We start from the raw sequence: 24,270 nt of genomic DNA, 5'->3' as shown, positions 1-24,270 counted from the left end.
AAGAACTCTACTTTTGCACAAAAAACAAGAGAGAAGACTTGCACGACATGAAGCAAAAGACTAATTGGGCACAATCTCCCCCCATGCCTTGTGTGAGCGCTTCATAAAGCATGTATTTAATATATTATTCATCTTCAAGCTAAAAAAATAGCCCAAATTACAATTAGCATGCTTTTGCTTTTGTCCAACTAAGGAATTAAAACGGTTGGGCACCCAAAGAGTTGGGCTATGCCCAAATACAATGTTCAATAACAAATATTTAAATCGTGTGCCCATACGCATATAAAATAATAAATAAATGTCAGGTGCTTTAGTAAATAAGCTTGTCAAAATAAATATTGGCGCCACGCCTAAGATGCGCGTCCAGTAAAATGATAATTTCTTCCAAATAACTTGAATACACACTATCGCTCAGTGCTTCCCAACGCCACCGCTGCCTGCTCTACACATCAACTGAAGCATTCACAATTGTTAGAAAATAATAAAATTAAACCGATAAAAGTGAATACCTAGCAATCTTCAGCTACAAAATACATGAATTGGTTAAAACTCAATTCTAACCTTAATTTATTACGAGTGCGCACTCTAAACTCATAAATGCCCATTAATTTAAATATGTATTTTGCGGAATCACCCGCTATGGAATCAGCCACTTGCACATTAAATTAACAAGACACCCAAAAAGGACAGGCGTCCCCATTGACTTTTCGCATAAGGAATCCACCTTGTGTATGAGTCATGACAATAAATATAATTTTACGGAATTCACCCCAAAACCTCAAAGAATCCACAGTGGAATATGCCTCATGGCATCATAAGTTCTCTCTCTCTCTCCTTTAATTAAATCAAACTTCTTTTTAAATCGAAAGTTTCTCTCTCTCTCTCTCTCTCTCTCTCAATTAGATTAAATTTTTAATTTAAACTTTTTAAAATTAAATATTTGTAAGAAAATTAATTTAAAGTTTTTCAAACATAGTTTTTCGCACACTTTGAGAGGGAGATAAAAGGAAAAGAATAAGGATTAAAAGAAAAAGAAGAAATAGAAAAAGACAAAGAGGGGGGAAAGAGGAAAGAGAATAGTCTTTTTTGAATTAATCCTTTTTCTGCCCCCCCTCTCTCTCATGTATGGGGCCTAGGTTCTCTCTCTCTCTCTCTCTCTCTCTCTCTCTCTCTCTCTCTCTCTCTCTCTCTCTCTCTCTCTCTCTCTTTCTCTCTCTCTCTCTCTCTCTCCTTTAATTAAATCAAACTTCTTTTTAAATCAAAAGTTTCTTTCTCTCTCTCTCTCTCTTAGCTAGATTAAAATATTTAATTTAAAATGTTTAAAATTGATTTTTTTAATTTTAATGTTTTTTAAACATAGCTTTTCACATACTTTGAGAGGGAAATAAACGAAGGAGGAGGAGACAAATAAAATAAAGAAGAAGAAGAAAGATAAAAAGATAAAGAGAGAGGGGAAAATAGAAAATAGAGTAGTCTTTTTTTAATTAAACCCTTTTTGATATCGTTTTTGACTTAGAGAGATAGAAGAGAGGAAATATATAATTTGAAAAAGAGGAAAAATAGGAGGAGAGAAAGGAAAAGAAAGGAAAGAGAAAAATAGAGAGAGAAGAAAAAATATACAGAGAAAAAAGAGAGTGAGAGAAAAAACTTTAAAGAGAAAGAGAGAGGAAAATAAAATTAAGGAGAGAGAGAGAGAGAGAGAGAGAGAGAGAGAGAGAGAGAGAGGGAACATAGATAAATAGAATCAAAGAGAGAGGAAATATAAAATTTGAGAGAGAGAGAGAGAGGAAAATAAAAAAGGAAAAGAGAGGAGAGAGGGGGAGAAGAAAAGGGGGGAGAGAGACATAGAAAAGAAAAGTGGGGAGAGAGAAAGAAGAAGAAGAAGAAGAATAGAGCGAATTTGAACACACAGAGAGAGAGGAAATATAACATTTAAAAGAAAGAGAAAATAAAAAAATTTAAAGAGAGAATGAAGAGAAAAAAGAAGAAAAAAAAGGAAAAAAGAGGAGAGGGAGAGAGAAGGAAAAGAGAGGAGAGAGCAGGGAGAGAGAGAAGAAGAAGAAGGAGGAAGAGAGATAGGGGAAAATAGGAAAGAGAAAAATATTTTTTTAAATTTAAATATTTTTAGAGAGAGAAAGGAGAGAGGAGGGGGAAGAGAGAGAGAATATAAAATTTAAAAGAGAAAAATAAAAAAAAGAAAAAATAAGAGAAAGAGGAGGAGAAGAAAAGGGGGCGGAGAGAGAGAAAGAGAGAATTAAAGGAGAGAGAGAGAGAGAGAGAGAGGCACTACAAGGGAATGGGGCAATAGCGACGCCGATTAGCGACGGCGGATATCGGCGTCGCTATATGCGTCGCAATTGGCGTCGCTATATGCGTCGCTATTTGCGTCGCATTTGCGACGCAAATAGCGACGCATATAGCGACGCCAATTGCGACGCCGCAGGGAAAAAAAGCGCGGCCGAAACCAGAGCGCCGTTTTCATTTGGTTTTCTTCGCCTTTTAAGAGCGAGAGCGAGAGAGAGAGCGAGGGAGAGAGCCAAGGCTTTGTGAGAGAAGAGGAGGAAGAGACTTGCCGCCGCCGCCGCCGCCGCCGCCACCGTCGTTGTTCGCGAAGGAGAGGAGGAGCCCTCGTTGCAAAGAGAAGCCGCCCACGCTCGCCATATCTCATTGGTGAGTCTCCCTCTCTCTTTCTTTTACTTGTTGAAGGTTTAAATCGTTCTCTTTTGTTTGTTTAGGAGAGGAAATGAAAGAGAAGGAGAGGGAGAGGGAGAGAAAGAGAGGGAGAGGGAGAGAAAGAGAAAGAGAGGGAGAGTGCATTCTCTCTCTCTCTCTCCCTTTTGCTTGTTTAATGTTTAAATTACTTTCTTCTTTGCTTGTTTAGGAGAGGAAACGAGAGAGTAAGAGAGAAAGAGAGGGAGAGGGAAAGAAAGAGAAAGAGAAATAGAGGGAGAGGGAGAGGGAGGGGGAGGAAATAGGAGAGGGAGAGAAAGAGAAAGAGAGGGAGAAGGAGGGAGAGTGCATTCTCTCTCTCCCTCCCTCTTCCTTTTGCTTGTTTAATGTTTGAATCACTTTATTTTTTGCTTGTTTAGGAGAGGAAATGAGAGAGAAAGAGAGTGAGAGGGAGAGGAAGGGAAAGGAAATGAGAGAGGGATAGAAAGAGAAAGAGAGGGAGAGTGCATTGTATCTCTCCCTCTCCCTTTTGCTTGGAGGATGTTTAAATCACTTTATTTTTTGCTTGTTTAGGAAATGAGAGAGAAAGAGAGATAGAGAGGGAGAGGGAGAAAAAGAGAAAGAGAGGGAGAGGGAGAGGAAGAGGGAGAGGGAGGGGGAGGGGAAGGAAATGAGAGAGGGAGAGAAAGAGGGAGGGGGAGGGAGAGGGAGGGAGGGAGAGGGAGAGGGAGAGGGAGAAAGAGGGAGGGAGAGGGAGAGGGAGGGGGAGGGAGGAAATGAGAGAGGGAGAGAAAGAGAACAAGAGGGAGAGGGAGAGGGTGAGAGAAAGAGAGGAAGAGAGGGAGAGGGAGAGAAAGAGAGGGAGAGGGAAGGGAAGGAAATTTAAGATAATATACGTATTGATAATGGTATGCAATGTGCTTTGCATACGGCCACGTACTTCATCAAAATGAACCCAAAATTATTGTTATAGAAGAAGAAACCCTTAAATTGAGTATAGGATAATTTCTCTCAGGTCTTATGACTATGAGTAGAATTGATTGAAATAAATTTTATTACTATAGTTATAAAATTTCATAGATGGCGCGCATTAATTTTAAAATGGATTACTTATACTCAAAGCCGAGATATAACAAAAAATTATCTACCGGGACAAACAAATCGTTGAGCATGATACAAGGCCGAGATATAACATCGGAAAATCTCTCGACTACTATATACAATGCAAGGTTTATGGTCAACTTGCAACTTGACGTACATCTCCATAAAGCTATCCATTTAAGCCTTGTTTGCTGTAATGTAGATAAGATGGCAAACGAAGAAGGTCCTATTGTTCAAGACCGCGAGTCGTATCTTAATCAGCGTGTCCCATGTCCTTGCTCTCAATGCAAGTTGGTAATTAGACGAAAACGCCGATTGTCTATAGAACACGTACGACGATTTGGCGAGTTTCAATCTGAGATCGTTGATCAGGCGATTGCAGACTTTCAGCAAACGGTAATTTGAAGTTAGCATTTTTCATGCATTGTACTCTCAAGCTAATTGAAAACCATACACAATAAGATTGGGTCTTGTTGGTAAATTTTGTATCCAGGGGGGTGATGTCTCGACCCAAGGGGGAGTGCACCCTTTGCGGCCAATTAGAAGAGTTCGTGGACGTGCGATGGATGGATTGCAGGAGCTAATCGACCACTCGCAAGGCCCATCTATACCGTCAATGCCAGAGGAGACAGACAACCTTCCCGACTTGCCTACAATCTTGGAGCCTGAGATGGAGGCAATGATCGATGCATTGATTCCCATGGATGTTGAGACATCTGACCCGCTTAGAGAGGAAGCATCCATACCATTATATGATGGGTGCCGAGTATCTCGGTTGAAGACATTGCTTGCACTCTTAAGTGTGCAAGCAAAATACGGTTGGAGCGATACGAGTGTGACTGAGTTATTCAGGTACCTTGCACACAGACTTCATTGTTTTTTTAAAAAAACAGTATTATTGCAAACATGGATAGATTTTTCAAGGTGTTTTATGATTTTTTCAGGTTATTGAAATATCATATATTGCCACCTGCAAACACCATACCTGAGTCTCGTGATGATGCGCGACATGTTTTACGGAAGCTTGGCATGGACTACAATAACATCCATGCATGTATCGACGACTGCATATTGTTTCGAGATAAATACGAGACTATGGAGACATGCCCAAAGTGTGGTGCTCACAGGTATCGACAGGACTTGCAAGGGCAGACCATCCTCAAAAAGTCCTCAGACACTTTCCGCTCATCCCCCGCATAAACCACATGTTTCACACGTCTGCCATGGCAAGCTTGACAACGTGGCATGTGCAGAATAGGTCCACGGATGGAGTGCAACGAATATCAGCAGATTCGCGCGCATGGAGCCACATTGACTCTACCTTCCCAAGCTTTGCGCGAGAGCCAAGGAATCTTCGGCTCGGTCTCGCCATGGATGGTGTGAACCCATTCGGTCTGCGCTCGACTTCTTACAGTGTGTGGCCTATAGTGCTTGTCAACTACAACATTCCTCCATGGCTTTCTACGAACAAAGGACATCTCATCCTTAGCTTGCTCATGCCGGGCCACTACAAAGTAAAAAATATGGACGTGTATCTTCGTCCATTAGTCGATGAGCTTAAGATTTTGTGGGAGGAGGGGGTCACGGTGCAAGATATGAGCAGGCGCGATGGTCGGCGGTCAGCCAACATTCGAGCCATTCTCATGTGGACGATGCATGGCTTTCCGGGATTGGGAGAGTGCTCAGGTGAGCAAACCTTTGTTCTCGCCGGTAATATCTATATTTTATTTCATTCAATCAAGTATTCACTAGGTCGTGGATCGCCTTGCAGGTCTCGTTACCTCAGGTTATCATGCATGTCCATTGTGTGGGCCACAGTTAGACTCCTGAAGGTCACGAACCATGAAGAAGATGGTATATCAAGGACACGCCGCTTTCTTGCCGGAGGATCATGAACTCAGGGAAGGTTTTCTTGGACGACCTCCAGCACGTATGAACGCTGCAAGCTGGTACGAGCTGAAAATGGTAAACCCGGATTCACATCCAAATGGAATGCGGCGGTTCTCAGTTTTCTACGAGTTGCCATATTGGACCCACTTACAGGTCAACCACTTGTTGGATCCCATGCATATTTTAAAAAATGTGGGCAGCTTGCTATGGGACCACATCACAGGAAAGAGAGACACTATAGGGTCATGAATGGATTTAAAGGAGGTAGGTAAGATGGAGGCGCTTTGGTCGCAGTCGAATGCTGAAGGGGGAGTGCAGCTTCCTCGCGCTCCCTGGGTTTTGTCTACCAAAGAAGAGCGCATTGTGAAGCAAGTAATCAAGTCTATCCGCACTCCGAACGGGTATGATGTGTTCTCTCAGGTCCGCATTTTCTAAAGATGACCAGATTTCTGGGCTAAAATCCCATGATTGGCATAAGATATGTCAGGTTTGTGAACAGAATGGATTTTAATTAGCGTGGACATTTTGAAATTTGAAAAGTGACCATTATTCTTAATGCTTTCTCATTTGTGGCAGTTTGTCCTACCGATCGTGATCGCGGGATGCCTAACTCCAGAAATTCGCGGGGCCATTTACAAGCTGTCGACTTTGGTGCAATGGATCTCATAGAAAGAGATTAAGACGTCCTCTATTGAATTCGCAAGGCGGGGAGCAGTTGAGACGGTCTGTCTCTTTGAGAAATACCTGCCCACTAGCATGCTCACGATACAAGTTCACCTTCTTGTGCATCTTGTGGATGAAGTGGAGATTGCTGGACCTGTCCATACGCGATGGATGTTCTTCCTGGAGCGCTTCATGAAAACCCTGAAAGGCTTTGTGCGACAACGAGCTCGTCCGGAAGGTAGCATGGCGGAAGGTTGGTTGGTGTCAGAGGCGTTAGTGCATATCTCACAATGGCTACCAACGGTGGAACCAGACAATGAAATGCTATGGACGCTGAAGGACGATGACAGGCTGACTGGAGATGTGGTGGTTGAAAATGGGGTAGAAAAAAGAATGGATGCCTCAATGGAAGAGAAGGTGAATCACTTTTGTATGTTGCAGCATGCCTCCATGGAGACGTGGCTCGCTAAGTACCAGATTGCAAGGCAAGATCGAGAGGAAGCACGAGCTGAATTCCGACGCAGTACGCGTCACCGACCGATTCAATATCCTGAAGGCATGGAGGAGATGCCGCGGTTTATGTCAACACGATGGTTGCATGGAGCCTTGACCGCAGCATCCAGCGAAGGGACAGAGGTCTCAATGGAGGAGTGGGAGTTCTCGAGGGGATGTAGTCCAAAGGTAATGAGGGGTTTAGAATGTGTCGTATCTAAATTTGCTTGCTACATCTAATTTGAGTGTTTCAATGTGCAGTACAAAATATATAGTGCAGCGTGGTCGCGCGGACGGCATTTTCGGGTGGAGCGTATTGACAAAATGCGCTCCACAATGGACTGTGGTGTCATGGCAAGGTTTGAGCAAGAGAGCCGGCGACGAGCAACGGATCCGAACACGGTTGTGGATGAGATGGAGTATTTTGGGAATTTGCAAAGTATTATTACGGTGGATTACCGTAGCTTCTCCATGATAATATTCGACGTGCAGTGGTTCAAAGTGGTACTTGGAGGAGCTGGCGCAACAGTTCGACGAGGTCCATCTGGATTTCTCGAAATAGATTCCGAAAAAAAAATGGATGGATTTGCGCGACACCTTTGTGTTGCCGGCCCATTGTGAACAGGTGCAACTAGGCATTTGCTTGCTAATTGTAATACGGCATGGTTTATGTCACAATGGTTTGAAGACGGTTTGTAAGTGTTTGTGAACAGGTAATCTTCTATCCAAATCCCCGACAACCTCGATGGTGGTATGTTATACCTTCAACTCCTCGAGGTGCGAGAGTATACGATCAAAGCGATGTTCCAGGCATAGATGAAGAAAATATGCAAATAGAGGGATCGAAATTACAAGGGGTGGAGGCCACCGCAAGCTTGGAGCCTGCATCGGCTAACAATGATAGAAATACAGAAGTCGTAGAATTTTTTGAGAACGAGACAGACTCGTTGTTTTGTGGTGACATGTCTATCGACCTTCCAGTGTATGCAAAGTTGTGTCAGGAGATTAACATGGGACCATAGAATACTTCATTCTTGGAGAATTGTATTACTCAATTCGTTGTTTAGATCTTCCATAAAGGTAGATAAGATATGCATTTTAAGAGGGATTTTTCAAAAATGATTTTATTAATGTGCTTTGTATAGTTTAAATTGATTATTCTAACATTATTTTTTATCTGTGCAGGTATCGACATTTTCAGGATGAGTCGAGGGATGAGCGATGAGGAGTTTCAGGAGATGATGGCACGTATGTCTCCAGATCAGCTCGCGAGATTCAGAGAGATAGCAGATCAGGAGCTGTCTCGTTCTTCGTCAGGGCGCTCTGCTAGATCAGCTTCGGCGCGATCAGATGCTTCAGCTTCGAGTAGACGATCTCGACGCTTGCGACTTGGGCCAGAGGGAGGGACTGCGACTGTAAGAGGATCAGGGGGGTGCTGTTGTGGAGACACGGACGCGGTGTCTCCGTCTCGTCGTTCAACTGGAGCTCGGTCACCTCCAGGATTTGTCACACCTGTGGGGACGTCCACTCCAGTTACTCCGGCTTTTGCGCAGCCGTCGGCAGATGTCACGCCTTTTGGTGGCACTCCTTTTGGTGGCACCCCCTCTAGTGGCACTCCTTTTGGTGGCACACCCTCTGGTGGCACCCCTTTGTGTGGCACTCCGGGAGAGGGTACCCCCGTCGGTACACCGGATGTTCAGGGGTCTCCTGGATATGCCCAGGAGCGTGGACGGAGATACCTAGTGGATTATGGATACCTAGTGGATGGCAGGTCAGGAGCCATCATCATGAATGATGAGGGGAGGAGGGTGATGGCTCGCATGAGGGAGTTGTGCCAACAAGTTTTTCGGCACAACGTCCTGGATCATTGGAGGAACATATCGAAGGGGAGCAAGGAGTACATAGTAGCATCCTTGCATGAGGAGTTCCCGGTGCCAGCCGCAGTGGATAGATTCTCTACGGGCTGGATGATGGATTGCGTACATGTCACATAGACGATCCGACGCACGCAAGGCAATCAAGAGTGGGGCTCCAAAGCTCGAGTGGTTAGATGCAGACGACTGGCACCGACTGAGGGAGGAGGCTACAAATTCGCCAGGACGTTGGAGTCAGCAGCGGGAGGCGGCGAGGGCACGAATCGAGGCCGGATCGGTACATCATCTTGGGAGTGCCGGCCACAGGACATATTTGGAGGACTTTGTAAGATTCTCTTTTGTTTTGCTTATTTGTTTTTTTGAGATATTCTTTGTACTGACAATCATGTTTCTAACAGTTTGCATTTTGTTTTCTTTGCAGCACTCCATTACAAATCGCGATCCGCAAGGCCTTGAGACTCGATATGCGGAGAGGCACGGTCTCAGATCATTGATCGACCGATTGTATAGACGCAGCGGCCCAGTAAGTCACTCATCTTTCTTGTCCGTAGTTACCATGAGATATTTGAATGCATTATCGTATGGTGGATTGATATGTTGTTTCTTTTTCTGCAGAATCCGTTTGATGCTCCTTTATAGCGGGAAGAGCTTTCGGGGGACGACAATTTGTAGCTCGCCCTTGGATCCTTAGAGCTCACATACCTTTAGTTTTTAGTCACCCGATCTATGTAGACATTTTCTATGTATTAGTGATATTGTTTTATGATTGTACCAATCACATTTTATGCAATATCATGTATTTATTTCATCCATCAGTTTTATGATTTCAGTATACATTCTTTTTGTTTGCAAACGCTTTGTATGAAGCAGTGCAGAAACTATTTTGTATGGCTCTCATACAGCACACAGTGCTATATGTGGCAGGGTAGCTTATTGCCCTGCCACAATTTTTTTTCTCTATTACCGTCGCTATTTGCGTCGCAAATTTACTGCACGCGTCGCTATTGTCGTCGCTATCAGCGTCGCAAATTCTCTGTAACCGTCGCTATATGGCAACGCATATAGCGACGGTTATAGCGACGATTCTATGGCGTCGTCAATAACGACGCTTTTTGCGACGACGGGGGCAAATTTTGTTGTTTGTATTTTCGTCGCTTTAAACGTCGCTATAAGGTCTATATCTTGTAGTGAGGAGAAGAAGAGAGAGCATTATATATAGGGAAAAGATAAAATTTATAATCTTTAAGAGAGATTGAGGAGGGGAAGAAGTGAGAGAAGAAGAGAGAGAGAGAAAGAGGAAATATAAAATTTAAAAAGAGAGAGAGAATAAAAAATAGAGGAGAGAGAGAAGGAAGAGAGAGAGAGAAGAGAAGAAGCGAGAATATAAACAGGGAGAAAGAGAATAATAGAGAGAGAAAATATAAAATTCAAAAGAGAGCGAGAGAGAGAATTAAAATTTAAAAAGAGAATGAAGAGAGAAGAAAAAGAAAAAAGAGGAGAGGGAGAGAGAAGGAAGAGAGAAAAGAAAAGCGAGGAGAGAAAAAAAGGAGAGAGAGAGAGAACCAGGAGAGGAGAAAAAATAAACTAAAATAGAAGGTTGAGAGAGAGAGAGAGAAAGAGAGAGAGAGAGAGAGAGAGAGAGAGAGAGAGAAAACGAGGAGAGGAGAAAAAATAAACTAAAATAGAAGGTTGAAAGAGAGAGAGAGAGGGAATTGGGAGGAGGGAGATAGAGGTGAAGAAAGAATTAGAAATAGAGAGGGAAAAGAGGAGAGAGAAAAATGAGAAATGGATTGTTGAGCGAAGTTACCAACCAGAAACTTCGCTTGCGGCTTGGAGGCAGCAAAGTTGCCATGAAGTTGCCTAGCGTTCCGTGAGTAGTGATATTTAGCATGCTACCTTGCAAATTTTTTGGAGTGCATACTTCATAAAAACTTCACTCTTAGTTTTCAATACTCTCCATGACTTGTTTCTTAGTTCATATTCAACTTGAGCTACTCTTTATCTCCATTCTTAATGAAAGCTTTAAAGTCCCAATGCCTTCCCATTGCTCCTCCTAAAATGATCACTTGTACACTTTATTTTAGATTCTTAAAAATACTCATGCCTTGCTTTCATTCTATGCTCCTTAGTATTGCAAATTTTTATTTGGGTAGCCTAGCGAGATTAGTAAAATATTGGAATGAACCCTTAAATTTTTCATCCTCAACCAATCACAACCTTGGTTCTTCTCTAATGTGTTGTTGTCCTTTGCTAGTGTTCCTTAATGAAATGCATGCTTGACTTCTATTTGCCAATGATAAGGAGAATGAAGCATTCAAGGATTCTTTGATAGGAAAACCTCTATAGTGGCTTCTACAATCAAAAATTGACTTAAAATCCACCTAGCTTTATTCCATGTGAAGGATATGATTATGACATGATAACTCTTAAATCAAGATTATAAGGAATATAAATGATCTTGTATCATGATACGGAAGGCCTGATTGAGAATGACAAAAGGCAACACCAAATCTAGTCTATAATGATTATTATCTATAATCTATAATCTACATCTATTTATATCCATAATATATATTATTCAAAGGTTTTTGTGATGGGCCATGTGAACTTGCACTCTTGAGTATCTATATGTACTCACCCACCCACCCGGTATGCATACATAGAGATAAAATGTTAATGTAAATTAATATCAATACTAGTTAATTAACTATTAATACATTCGTACATAAAATTTATCTAATTAATTATAATTATTTAATATATCCAATACCAGTGACATAAATGATATATGTAATGCATATATAGTTAATGTAATATAATTGTTTAATTATATATGATATAATTAAGATTAACATATTATAAGTAATGTATAAGCAAGTACATATGTATGTATATAAATGTTAATTATCTCTATCTCTTTCTCTCTCTCTTTCGCCCTCAATATTAATTAATATAATTACTTATGCAATGATCAAGATTATGATGATAATTATTGTGCTGATAACATGACAAATTGGCGATGAACGGTATGACAATAATTTGTCCGTTGAGAGAAGGATACCGAAACCTAACCTTCAAAAGTACGAAAGGAGGGCCGCGTCCCAAGGCTGGCTCTCTCTCTCTCTCGTATAATCGCTCGCGGCCAGGCGTGATCGGTCTCTTGAGACGCCATTGAAGCTGCTTCTTCTTCTTCGTCTCCTCCCCTCGAATAATGAACATGCAGCAGCATCAGAGGGCCTCCAGCGGGAGCTGTGGCCGCCGATGATTCGCCTCCATGGCCGCCAATCAGCTGACTGGCGCGCAGCGATACGCCAAGGGCGTGACCCTTGGAGAGGGAACCTATGGCGTCGTCTACAAAGCCGTCGACCGCCTGGTATGCCTTCTAGCTTGAGGTCAGACTCAGCAGCAGGCTGTAATTGTTTAGTGCAAGAGGTTCATAGACCCGCCAAATTGGAAAGGGGGCGCATGTACCTGCTGCCGCATGTTAGACGATCGGTTGAATTGCTGAAACATTATGTAGATTTGATAGAGCGGGGATAATCATCTCTGACTATAAATTCATGTGGCTGTAGACTTGATGTAGCTGGCTCAATGAGACTTTTCTGAGAGTCATGTATACCTCAATTTTTGCAGGAGTATGAGAGAGAGAGAGAGAGAGAGAGAGAGAGAGAGAGAGAGAGAGAGAGAGAGAGGTCCATGGATTATATATCATGTACCAAACGTAAGAGACTTTGAGATTATAAAGTTACTTCATGTCCGATGACGGTAAGGTGTTACGACATTCCATAAAGTGTAAGATTAAGCTCATGAGAAGATCTATCAACTGACTTAGCTGGCATGCGATGCTATATGTCTTGAAGGAAAGAACAAAATAAATAGTCATGGAATATCAAAGCTTGGACTCTATTCAAAGTTAGTAAAGAAATTGACAGCAGTGAAAGAAAAAACAGCATTTGCCAAAGTGCTGATAAATTAACATATTGGCATTAAGATGAAGACTAGGGTGAGAGGGATAAATGGTCTTAAAGGTTGCCTCTATGTTCTCAAGCCCTTTTTGGTCGCCTTTGTGTATGCTTGAGTGATGTGTCCTTAATGATCCTCTTAGGGCTCAAAAGGCTTGCAACTTATGTAGATATACTAGTGGAGTGCATTACAAGATCATCAAGGCCTTTTGGGATCCATAATTCCATCTAAATGTCACTTCTTGCTGAAATAGCTTGTGACGATTATTGGGAATCCAATCTAATGTAACTTTTTAGATAAGTTGTAAGACATGAGATTTTGTGGTACTATTGTCAATCATTACTCTTACCTTTTGACACTTTATGGAATTGTGCAACTAAATCACATTAGGAGATTCAAATGTGGGTCACCATAGAACTATTATAGTAGAACAACTTTGTATTCTACCTATATTCGATCATTTTCCAACACCATTTTGGTGGACTACAAGTTCCAACAAGGAAAAGAGTGGGAATCCTTTTATTAGAAGAAAGAAGAGGATGGGGATATTGTCTTCATGTGCTTCACACAATTGCTACTCAAGTATTCTCTCTCTCTCTCTCTCTCTCTATCTCTCTCTCTCCAAATATTGTTTCCAAGTTGATGGATGGCTTGCATACCACTATTTCAGCTGATGTGGAGGCACGATGCTTGAATTCTTTGGATCGGGATATGGAGTTTGCCATCACTCTTGAACCGTGGGAACTCTTCATTTTGATCCAAATCATACTAAGGCCATGATCAAAGATGTTGAACTTGAGGAGGAGAACTTTGTGTTCCACCACCTTGGTTGCTATGTGAATTTGATGTTGAGTCATTGTAACTTTCTTAAATTGATCTATTTGTTGAACTCTTGCCATATCACCTTTGGTAAGGACACTCATGACATGTTTGATCTTTTTGCTCGCACTCAAAGTTGTGAAGAAAGCATAGGGAAACCCTAAGGTTGCTCTACGAGGATGTGAAGAAGTAGTAGGGTTTCTAATGGAGACAATAGAATGTATGACTAACATGGACAATGAATGACTCAAAGATTAGAGAATGAATGAAATGATGAATGATGCATAATGATGATACAATGGGTCTTAGACATGCATGCGTTACATCCTTGGATATTAGGTATTGTAGTATTGGTTGTAGCCTTGGGTCATGAGTGACTTACTACGAACACACTAAGCGCACTTTAGGGTTAAGATAGTTAAGTCTTATAAAGTTGATTCAAGGTCCATTTGTGCACATTCATCGTGAGATCACTATGCTTGGACCTAGGCCCAATAGTTGTTGTATCTGTACATTGGGATGGTGTGGGTTGGTACTATGAGATGTCAGCTCTTGGGATGTGAGTGTGGCCTAGTATGCTATTAGCTCCAAGCTTGGGGGTGAGCTTTTTTGACTCTATGGTTGGGAGGTGAGTTTGATTTTTGTTTCCTTATGGGTTTTATGTTGTAGATAGAACCTGTGTTGCCTTGTATAAAGGTTGGATCCTAGAGAGAACGATTTATTGGTATCAAAGTATCAATTTGCTATTTGGCAACAGATTCAATGACTTCACAAAACCACTATTTGCTTATAGGATTGTGATTGTGTGTACTTGATGAGTTTACAACGGGTGCTAGGATCTCTCACCCAGTTGAGTTAGTGTATTTGTGTAAGCATAAACCATGACCACAAGTAATTTTATAATTATAGGTACATCTTAAATATCTTAACACACGAAGACAAGCAATTCCATGAGATATTATAGGTGTATTAAAATACTAACTAAACAAGTTGATTGAGTATAAAAGATTTATCCTAGTATGAATCAAACAAAGTGATTTCCTAACAACAGGATGATAGGGGTGAGCATCAAGAGGCTGACTCGATTTATTCTTATGCAGATGCATAGTGGGATCAAGAGGCGTGGCCATTGGCCCCGTCTGATCAATGCAATATTGTTTCGCCAACAGTAGGGTGTACTTCTGTTGTGACAGAAAGATACTTTCCTAGGATTAACAATCTCCATTCCCAAGAAATAAGATAATAAACCCAAGTTAGTCATCTCGAATATAGAGCAAAGGTTTGCCTTGAAGTCTGCTATGGCTACACAATTTGAACTAGTGAGGAGTATATTATCAACATACAATAGGATATAGCTGACCTGTGCACAAGTGGTTTGCACATATAGATTTGGGTCATGGGGGGTAAAATGGTATCCATGAGTTCATACGAACTCATCTATCTTGTGGTACCAAGACCATTTTACTTGCTTGAGTCCATAAAGAGCTTTTTGTAAGCAAAATACCTTGTCATTCTAGTCAGTGGAAGAAAAGTTGGGAGGTTGCTCTACATAGAACTCCTCCTCCAAATAACCGTTTGGAAAGGCACTTTTGACGCCCATCTGATAGATTGGCTAATTGAGGTGAGCGGCGAGTGCAACCAATAAACAAAATGATCTCAATTGAGCGGTAGGTGCGAATGTTTCGTCATAGTCGATGCAAATTTTTTGCATGAAACCTTGCACTACAAGGTGAGCCTTGTATTTGTCTAAAGTATTATCAGCTTTTAGCTTGGTTCTAAAAATCCACTTCATCTTGATGACTGGCTTACGACGAGGACTTAGAAGGAATAGTTGTGGATGGGAAGAAATAGGCTGTTGATGTCCAATGAGGGCCGATTGCTGTAGAGGTACCAAAATGGATATAGGCCCATATGATACGGTAGGTGTAGGTGGAGGCACTGGGACATGATAGCCCTTTCCAAATGTCGGCTAGGGCACGCCATAATGATCGGATGGTGTACTAGGTAATACCATAAAGGCAAATTGCAATACCAAACGATCCACACGTGAGTATGTTTGGGTTGCACTCTCAGCAGGGATGACTCAAAAGTGTGTGTGGGAGGTTGAGTCTCTGTCATAGGAACGAGGGGGTAGTTGTGGACGGGCACTAATAAGCTGTTGACATTCAATGAGGGTCGATTGCTGTAGAGGTACCAAAATGAACATAGGTCCATATGATAGCATAGGTGTAGGTGGAGGCATTGGGACATGATAGCCTTGTCCAAATGTCGGTTGGGGCACATCATAATGATCGGATGGTCCACTAGGTGATGTCATAGAGGCAAGTTATGGTACCAAACGATCCACACTTGAGTATGTTTGGGATGCACTCTCAAAGGGATAACTCGAAAGTGTGTGTGTGCGAGGTCAAGCCTTTGTCATCACAGATATACCACCCAGAAATGGGTATGTAGCGATCCTAAAGGCTGTGCCTAAGTGTGCCAAAAACCCCCCTCCCTCCTTCCCCCTCCCCATGTGGTGAGTGGTGGTAAATGTGGTATACTTAATGGAGGCAAAAAGGAAGGTACAACGGAAGATGAGGGAGGGATGGGTGGGGAGCCTAAATGGATTAGTGATAGATGTTGTTGTGGGAAACATGGTTGGCTCTATCATCACAGATATACCACTTGGAAACAGGTATATAGAGGTCCTAAAGGCTGTGCCTAAGTGTGCAAAACCCTTGGTGTGGTGAGTGGTGGTAAATGTGTACTTAATGGAGGCAGAAAGGAAGATATAACGGAAAATGAGGGAGCGATGGGTGGGAGCCTAAATGGATTAGTGATAGATGTTGTTGTGGGAAACATGGTTGGCTCTATCATCGCAGATATACCGCTTGGAAACAGGTATATAGAGGTCCTAAAGGCTGTGCCTAAGTGTGCAAAACCCTTGGTGTGGTGAGTGGTGGTAAATGTGTACTTAATGGAGGCAGAAAGGAAGGTACAACGGAAGATGAGGGAGCAATGGGTGGGAGCCTAAATGGATTAGTGATAGATGTTGTTGTGGGAAACATGGTTGGTTCCTCTTGTCCATTAAATGTGTTAGATGAAGATACATCTACTCCAAATTGACCATGATGAATAAAATCATTTGAAAGAAAAGAAAGGGACATAATACTTACAAGTACTTCTTTGAGCTTCTTACCTAGTTTTGAGTTCATAAAGAAATACATGACTTTCTCATTACTCGAAAACCAAAGGTTGTTTTGAAGAGTCCCTTCTTGATGCGCATTTCTTGATTCAACAAAAAATACACAATCAGTTGGTATAGAATCAGACATTATAGGGTTTGTACTTGGCATTGGAAAAAAGATGTATTACGGAAGTGATGTGTAATCCAAGCTAGGTTCCACTTGCGGATGGCCAATTTGTAGTGGAGATTTTGAAGGTCTTGCAAGATCATTAGTTCTGTGCATTGAGTCTAAAGGAGATAACTCAAGCTTACCTTCAACCTTCTGTTGAGCCCTATGCATAAGGATGAGATCATACTTAGCGGTAGAAATTTGATATGGTCTATGGACTCCATGGTAGTTCAATGGTTCTCCGCCCATGTTAGATCGGGTAGTAGCAAGCTGGGAGGCCTCCTCCTAATCATTTTTGTGCATGTTTTCTTGTGGAGATTGGAGCAGTGATGTGAATGCATTCGAAGTCATCTAACCCTTCTATTGTTCCTATTTCTGTGGATGAGCTTTCCGATCAAAGGCCAAGGTTTCTCAGAGAGTATCCAGCTATGATACCATGTGAATAAATGCTCTAAACGCAGAAAATGCAAAACCAATTGTATGACAAAGCATAAATTGATATGATTGTTTTTGTTCGTGTTTTCTTGTGGACATTGGAGCAGTGATGTGAATGCATTTGAAGTCATCTAACCCTTCTATTGTTCCTATTTCTGTGGATGAGCTTTCCGATCAAAGGCCAAGGTTCCCAGAGAGTACCTAGCTCTGATACCATGTGAATAAATGCTCTGAACGCAGAAAATGTAAAACCAATCGTATGACAAAGCATAAATTGATAAACATAGAACATAGTTAGGGTTAGGGTAACTCAAAGAGACAGTGAACACAATGAATAAGGTAGTGAATGGCTATTGAATATACAATGCTCATGTAGCAAATGCACTATGCAGTGAATATTGAACCTTGAACTCTCATATCTCTGGGATCAAGGCAGAGATTATGAGTTGGAGGTGTGTCGTACTTTGAGTGGATCTTGAAACGTAGCAAGGCAGTCTTTGTGTGTCGAACAATAGCAAATGCAACCAAGGAGGTTGTATTTGATGCGGACAAGCAGTGAGGAGAGAGAAAGACTAAAAACGTAGGTATGTGAGGAGAGAAAATCTGGGTGATAGCTGTAGGATGCAAGTGTAACAGAGAGGAGAGAGAAAGTCAGGGTGGTAGCCATAGACAGTAAATGCATCGTAGGGAGGAGAGAGAATGTTAGGGAGGTAGCTCCAAATTGTAAACGTAGCCTCTAGAACGGTGTGTGCGGCTAGGCAATTTAAAGGAATCAACAAAACATAGTGTAGGGTAGTCGCCTGAAATGGAAGAGCCTCTGAATGCAGTGCCAACAAGGATGAAGGAGATGGAGGTTGGATTTAGGTGCCAGTTTGGTAGTAGAGAGTAATGGGAGTTTTGACTATGATGTCCTCTGCAAATGGGGTATAGAAAGTTTGGGGCACCCAAATTAGGGTTTTGCATGTGGGACATAGTAACTTTCTAGGATCGTGTTTCTTTTTAAAGTAAGAAGGTTTCTTCATTAATTAAGCGTTGTTGGGGTTGTTTAAGTCAAGCTAATGCAATTTTAGCTCAACATGGGGAGCTACCACTGGCCGTGTTAGACCGTTGTGGAGCGTTGAGGGTTGTGACTTGTTGTGTGTACACAACTAATCATTAGAATTTTCAGTTTGAAAAAATTTTAATGCTTGTGATGATGAGAGCTTGTTGTGTCAAAGTGAGAGAAGGTGTTGTGTTGTGGAGAGAGATGAACATGTTGAGAACACCGTGTAATCCAAGTATTCCACTTGAAAGGGACTTGTAAGAAAGAATAGTAGACAAGATTGCTATTGGTGCTCGGAAATTGACCTTGGGAGAGAAGTCACTAGCTCCGTGTCTCCTTGACATAGCCATCAAGTCATGATTGAAACATTTAAGGCCCTGACCTAGGTAGAGCCTATAGATCTTGATTATCAATAGGTGAGATGGCAGCTTGATGTTGACCACCCCATCTAAGAGAAGATGAAGAATGCTAAGGCTTTTTGCCAAGGTGTGCAAAGAACCGCACAATGAGCAGTGACCCCCTTTGAAACTAGAGGAACAAGATACCCCTTTGAAGAGGAAGAAATAAAATCCCTCTTTGAATCCAATTTTTTGATAGAGATAGGGAAGCTGAAAACTCATGGGTCATGGCTTTTGGAGTGTTTGATGATGAAGGATGGACACTTGGTGGTGCCAAAGAAGGTATCTAAGGTTGCAAGGGAATAAAGGCCGCTCAACCCAAAAGTAGGTGGGGGAAACCTCCGTAGCATGTTGGAATGGTCTCTAGGAGGGCTTATTGCCTAGTGAGGTCTTAGAGCCTCGTTTTGCTAGCAAGGGGTTAGTCTGCATCGTATTTGTCTTATTGCCTTGAGCATAAAACTCTTAATAGCCAATGTAGAACAATCTGTGTTGACTCGTGCTGCTTAATGATTCGTCATTGACTTAAGAATGGCTCACAATGCCAGTTTTGCAATCAATATTTGCTTCATTCTTTTGGTCAGGTAGGGGGTGGAGGGAGGAGAGGAACAAATTAAAAAGGATGGCCTTTTCCCTGTCATTGAAAGGGGGGAAATATGTTTCAGGATAGTCCACATATGGAAACATGCAAACAGGGTGGGTTTTCTTAGGACTTGACAACAAGCACTTTTGATTGTGCAACCTTGTGACTTGTGGAAAGAGCTTGGTTACTGACAATAGATTCGGCCCAGTATCACCAACAAAAGCAAATTAGAAGGGTTCAATATTTCTGCATTTTATGGTTCCATTTCAGGCCTATTCTTTTTTCCAAATTTCAGTGAAGGTTACCCCAGCTTGTTAATAAAGAGAGAATGGGATTAGATGTTTACAATTTTCTGCGACTTGTGAATATATGATTGCATGCACAGTCAAACCAATATTATAATTATTGCTTCTTTTGGTGGGGTTGGGGGCATGATGAGAGCAAGGAGGGAGGATGGCAGTTTAGCATATTCAAAGGAAATAAAAAAGGCATCTCAGGAGGTTTTCTTGGGTTACATCCCTGGCATTGTGAGTAAATGGGCACTTTCGTAAAAGGCTTGGCTATTTTTAAAAACAAAATAAAGCTAATTATGGGTGTTTGGTATGTTCCTGTTCTATGATTCCGGGTTTGGCCTTTTCCTTTTCCAAGTATTCAGTTTACCAAATGTTCAAGAGATTTGAGAGGGTCTTTTCTGTGTGAATCGATTTGAAGTCTCCAAACTCACCAATTCGATTAAAATTTGGAACTCTTTTCCCAATTGTAAGTTGAATGATCTTAATTAGCTGTTTGGTATCTGTGCTCATTTTTGACATTTTGCCACTTCCCATACAAAAGAAGTTCGTGTTTTCTCGTGTGCCCTGTTTGAGTGCACGAGGGAGGGACAGAGAGAGCAAGGGAGAGAGGGAGGAAGATTGGTTTTCATGAATATGTTGTTATTATTCTAGACGAATCGTACAGTAGCTGTGAAGAAGATTCGCCTTGGAAGGTATAAAGAAGGTGTGAACGTTACAGCCTTAAGGGAGATAAAGCTTCTTAGGGAGCTGAAGGATCCCAATATAATCGAGATGATAGATGTTTATCCTCACAAGCGCAACCTGCATCTGGTATTTGAGTTTATGGAGAGCGATCTGGAAGCAGTTATACGTGACCGCAACATTGTTTTATCTGCTGCTGATATCAAGTCCTACATGCAAATGACATTAAAGGGGCTTGCTCAGTGCCATAAAAAATGGGTTTTGCATAGGTGAGAAAGTAATATGCTGTCTTTCTAGCAAGAGAATCTTTGTTATCCTGGATTACTGATAATGGTTTGCTGATCACAAGTTTGAAGTTTCTATACACAGGACATTGGAAGGTAAACTTAGAAGTTTAAATTTTCACCTGTACAGAGATTTGAAGCCCAACAACCTGCTTATTGCTTCTAATGGACAATTAAAGCTTGGAGACTTTGGCCTTGCACGCATTTTTGGTAGTCCTGACCGTCAGTTCACCCATCAAGTATGCCACTCTTTGATTATAAGCAGTTTCTAGGTTATGCATGCTATAATGAGAGTTCTTTTACTTAGAGGAGGTATGGTCAGTTATTACTTTTTTTTCTTTTGGGAATTGTATTGTAAAGAAAATAATTTCTTTCTCAGCTCTTGTATAAATTGCATGGAGATTACAGTGGCTTATGCTTCTCGTAAAATAAAAAATCCTCACTGTAAATAGTGTACTGTTTATTTGCTACAGATTTATTTGCATTGCTTTTCCTAAGAACTATAGGCTTCTCCTCCATAGCATCTATAGGTGGACATCTCTTACACTGCTGCACAAAATTAAATCCCATAACATTGTGCTCATCTGGACTACAGAGGATTTGTTTGCATGGGTCAACTTTTCCTTGCTCAGTGTTAGCCTACTTAGAGATGAGGGACTGTTTAGTGTTTAACAAAGGGCCACTAATTAGGGAAAAAGCATATGGTAGCTTATCCATCTTGACTTGACACCTGCATTTGATAAGTCCATTGCTGATTTGTGTTGCACACTGTCTTAGTTAAGGGAACAGGTGGTCTCATACAACAAAAAAATCAGGCGCGATAAAGTCATAAGATAACTTTAAACTTTCCAGATGCTAGTCAGGTTTTATGTAGTTGTCAATGGTTCGATACATTCAGATTCTAAGCTGAATCTGGAAATGGTAACGTCCATTTGCATGCCATGCACTGTACTGGTTTCTACATCTTTGTACTAGGCTTTTATGCAGCGCATATATAAACGTTAGTACACTCTACTAGTTCTATATTAATACCCCAACCTTCGACTTTCAAAAGATTGGTCATCACTAAAAGGTGTAAGCTTCATATCCTAGAAGTTACAGGTACTTGTACTGATTGAATAGCTTATCTATGTGCTGGCTCTAGTTACGAACAAAATATTACTCAGAAAGGAGATTTGTATTATCTTTCTGATGGCACAACCACCATTATTACTTTTGAGGTTATACTGTTAAACCTCCTTATTCTTCTTAAGAAAAAGTTCGGGTGCAGGTGTTTGCGCGCTGGTATAGAGCTCCAGAGTTGCTTTTTGGGAGCAAACAATATGGGACAGGGGTTGACATTTGGGCTGCTGCTTGCATTTTCGCTGAACTAATGCTTCGCCGGCCGTTTCTTCAAGTAAGCAGGCTTTAAGAAATCAATGTGTCTAGTGTTTTGAAGAAAAAACGTACTCCTCAAAAGGGGTAACTTGAATGTCAATTAAAATTTCAGACCTCTTGATTCTTTGATGTTGTCATAAAACTTGTTTTAGCCTCTTCATTAATTTTCAAACTGAAACTCTGTTTCTCTTTTTTTAAAGGGGGTTTGGCTTTGGCAACTGGTTGAAAATGTTGAATGATTTCTCTTATGTATTCCAAGGAAAGGTGGATGCAAATGTCTGTTAATGTTTAGATGTAACATTTAAAAATGTCTTAGCATATTCAATACTGTGTAACGCATTAGAACTGCTAGGCAAAGCAACGTGTTATGCCAAATCATAGAAGTGGAAGGGTGTTTGCCTCTCAAGTTTAAAGGATTTATACTAAAGGTCTGTCAAAGATGTGAATTTTGAGTAGACTGGTGGAACGAATAAAATCAGAATAAGGGACTTTGTAAAGCGGGGGAACCACCTCTACATTGCAAATGTTGTGTAAAGGGGGAACATATGCCAAAAGATAGTTTGTAGTGTGACAGAGAGTGATTGTTCTGTACAATCTGAGCTTACTGTGCCATAGTGTCTAAAGATGGAAAACATCAAAGCCGTAGGTAGTTGGCTTGCATACATCTCAAAGAAATCATCGGTTAGACCATCCCACACAGGGCTCTTGTCTTTGGGTGCATGCAGCAAAACTTCCGTCACCTCATCCTCTGATATGTCCATCAGGCAAAACTTCGTCTTTAACCAATGAACAAAACATAGAGCAGGCTGCCAGAAGTCCATCTGAAATATGCGATTGTGACCCAAGAAAATCCATAAAATAATCCTTGCATGTGTGCACAACAGGTCGGGGATCTATGACTATTTCATTGTTAGAGTTACATAGCCTCGGGACTAACAATCATTATCTTTTAAGCCCTCCAATAATGCAGCAACAATCTTAGCTATTTGATAAGATTGCGTTTGAAAATTGTGAGTGAGCTCTAACAATCTCTTAGAGGCAGACAACAAGAGATGATCATTTGGCGAATCAACTAAGAAAGAATGCATGAGAGCTAAGAGCTGTTCCGTAGAATGCAATATTTGTCTATGGAGCGTAGCATGATGGATTCTGTCATGGACATGCCATGATCAAGTGTACAGATTACTTCTTGCTCATGCCATATGAATCCACATCCCATGCGAACGCATCCTTAACAGGACATCCTTGAGCCAACCATGTGAACCCACTCTTGCCATGTTATCATAGAACCTTCTAGAAGATATGCCATATCATTGCTTGCATCATCAATGATGTTATCATGGAGCATTCTAGAAGATCTTTAGTCGCCCTCCAACACCTACAAAAGGAGGGGCTTGCCATAGAGCTTCTTAGTCTTACCAATGCTAGTCTTGGGAGCTTAAGGAGTCAAGACCTCCCAGTAAGTAACTTCTAGTTCGAGTTCTAGTTCTTGTCTAATCATGGTATCTAGTCTTGTCTTTCTTCCATTATACTCCTGCTGTCTTGTCACCTTGTAATCTCGTAGTATGAGATCTTGTTTAGTACTGTTATGTATCTTGTTTATCCCCAGCGAGGGAGATCTAGTAATTTTGATATCTTGTATCCATACCTATGGTCTCGGCTTGTAGGATCCTTAATATCCTATCAAATCTTGTTGTCTATACCTATGGTCCCAGGTTGTGGGATTTTCCGTATCTTGAATTATCATTGTACCTTGTGCCTCTACGTGGGATTATCTTGTAATCAAAATTCTTGTAACAAATCTTGCATCTAGTCTAGTCTCTTGAGCACAGTCTAGTGCTCCCATAATAGTTTGGCAAGACTACTTTCTAGCCCTACTGAGCACCATGGAGGCGACCCTTGAAATAATTGTGGCCTCCCTTTATAACCTCAAACAACAAATTCAAGACTTGAATGAACGACAAGCGCAACTTCAAATAGAACACCCTATGCATCTAGACCTTGCACTTCAAGAGATGGAAGATTAGATTCGAGACTTGTAGAACAACAGAGGAAGTGATCGGATGATTCCGTGTGTTTGTTAACCCCCAACAAGAAAAGCCAAGATTAGTATGCCAGAGAAGTTCAATGGTGACTATTCAACGTTCAAGGGATTTTTGCAATAAGCAAAGCTCTAGATCCACATGCAACCGGATAGGTATCTAGATGATGTTTCAATTCATTGGAACTTTGCTTTGCAGTCAAGCTTTATCATGGTTCGCCCAATCTTGGAAAAGAATATGCTAGCACTTCATAATTATGAGACATTTCTTTGCGAGCTCACTTCCACATTTGGAGATGTAAATATTGGTCGAGTAGTAGAAACAAAAC

General features: G+C 41.4%; 1 protein-coding gene across 2 annotated transcripts in view; it reads left to right on the top strand.

Annotated features, from left to right (window-relative positions):
* The first annotated feature begins 11,744 nt into the window (after positions 1 to 11,744).
* The window catches only part of LOC148015393 (cyclin-dependent kinase D-2-like), a 52,486-nt gene continuing 39,960 nt past the window's right edge, over positions 11,745 to 24,270 (top strand). Inside the window, exons 1-4 of one of the 2 annotated variants that reach the window (XM_087665303.1) lie at positions 11,745 to 12,063; positions 20,210 to 20,508; positions 20,609 to 20,762; positions 21,794 to 21,919. In XM_087665303.1, coding sequence (XP_087521429.1) covers positions 11,965 to 12,063; positions 20,210 to 20,508; positions 20,609 to 20,762; positions 21,794 to 21,919 — 678 coding nt within the window. In that variant the 5' untranslated portion in view covers positions 11,745 to 11,964. The remainder of the gene's footprint in view (positions 12,064 to 20,209; positions 20,509 to 20,608; positions 20,763 to 21,793; positions 21,920 to 24,270) is intronic. The other variant, XM_087665304.1, reaches the window with a different exon arrangement.

Source organism: Lygodium microphyllum, chromosome 24 (genome assembly GCF_053477565.2).
Source record: "Lygodium microphyllum isolate KBCC chromosome 24, Lygodium_microphyllum_v1.1.10, whole genome shotgun sequence".
Lineage (NCBI taxonomy): Eukaryota > Viridiplantae > Streptophyta > Polypodiopsida > Schizaeales > Lygodiaceae > Lygodium > Lygodium microphyllum.
The sequence above is the reverse complement of the archived record's forward strand: the minus strand, read 5'-3'. Positions and strand labels throughout refer to the sequence as shown.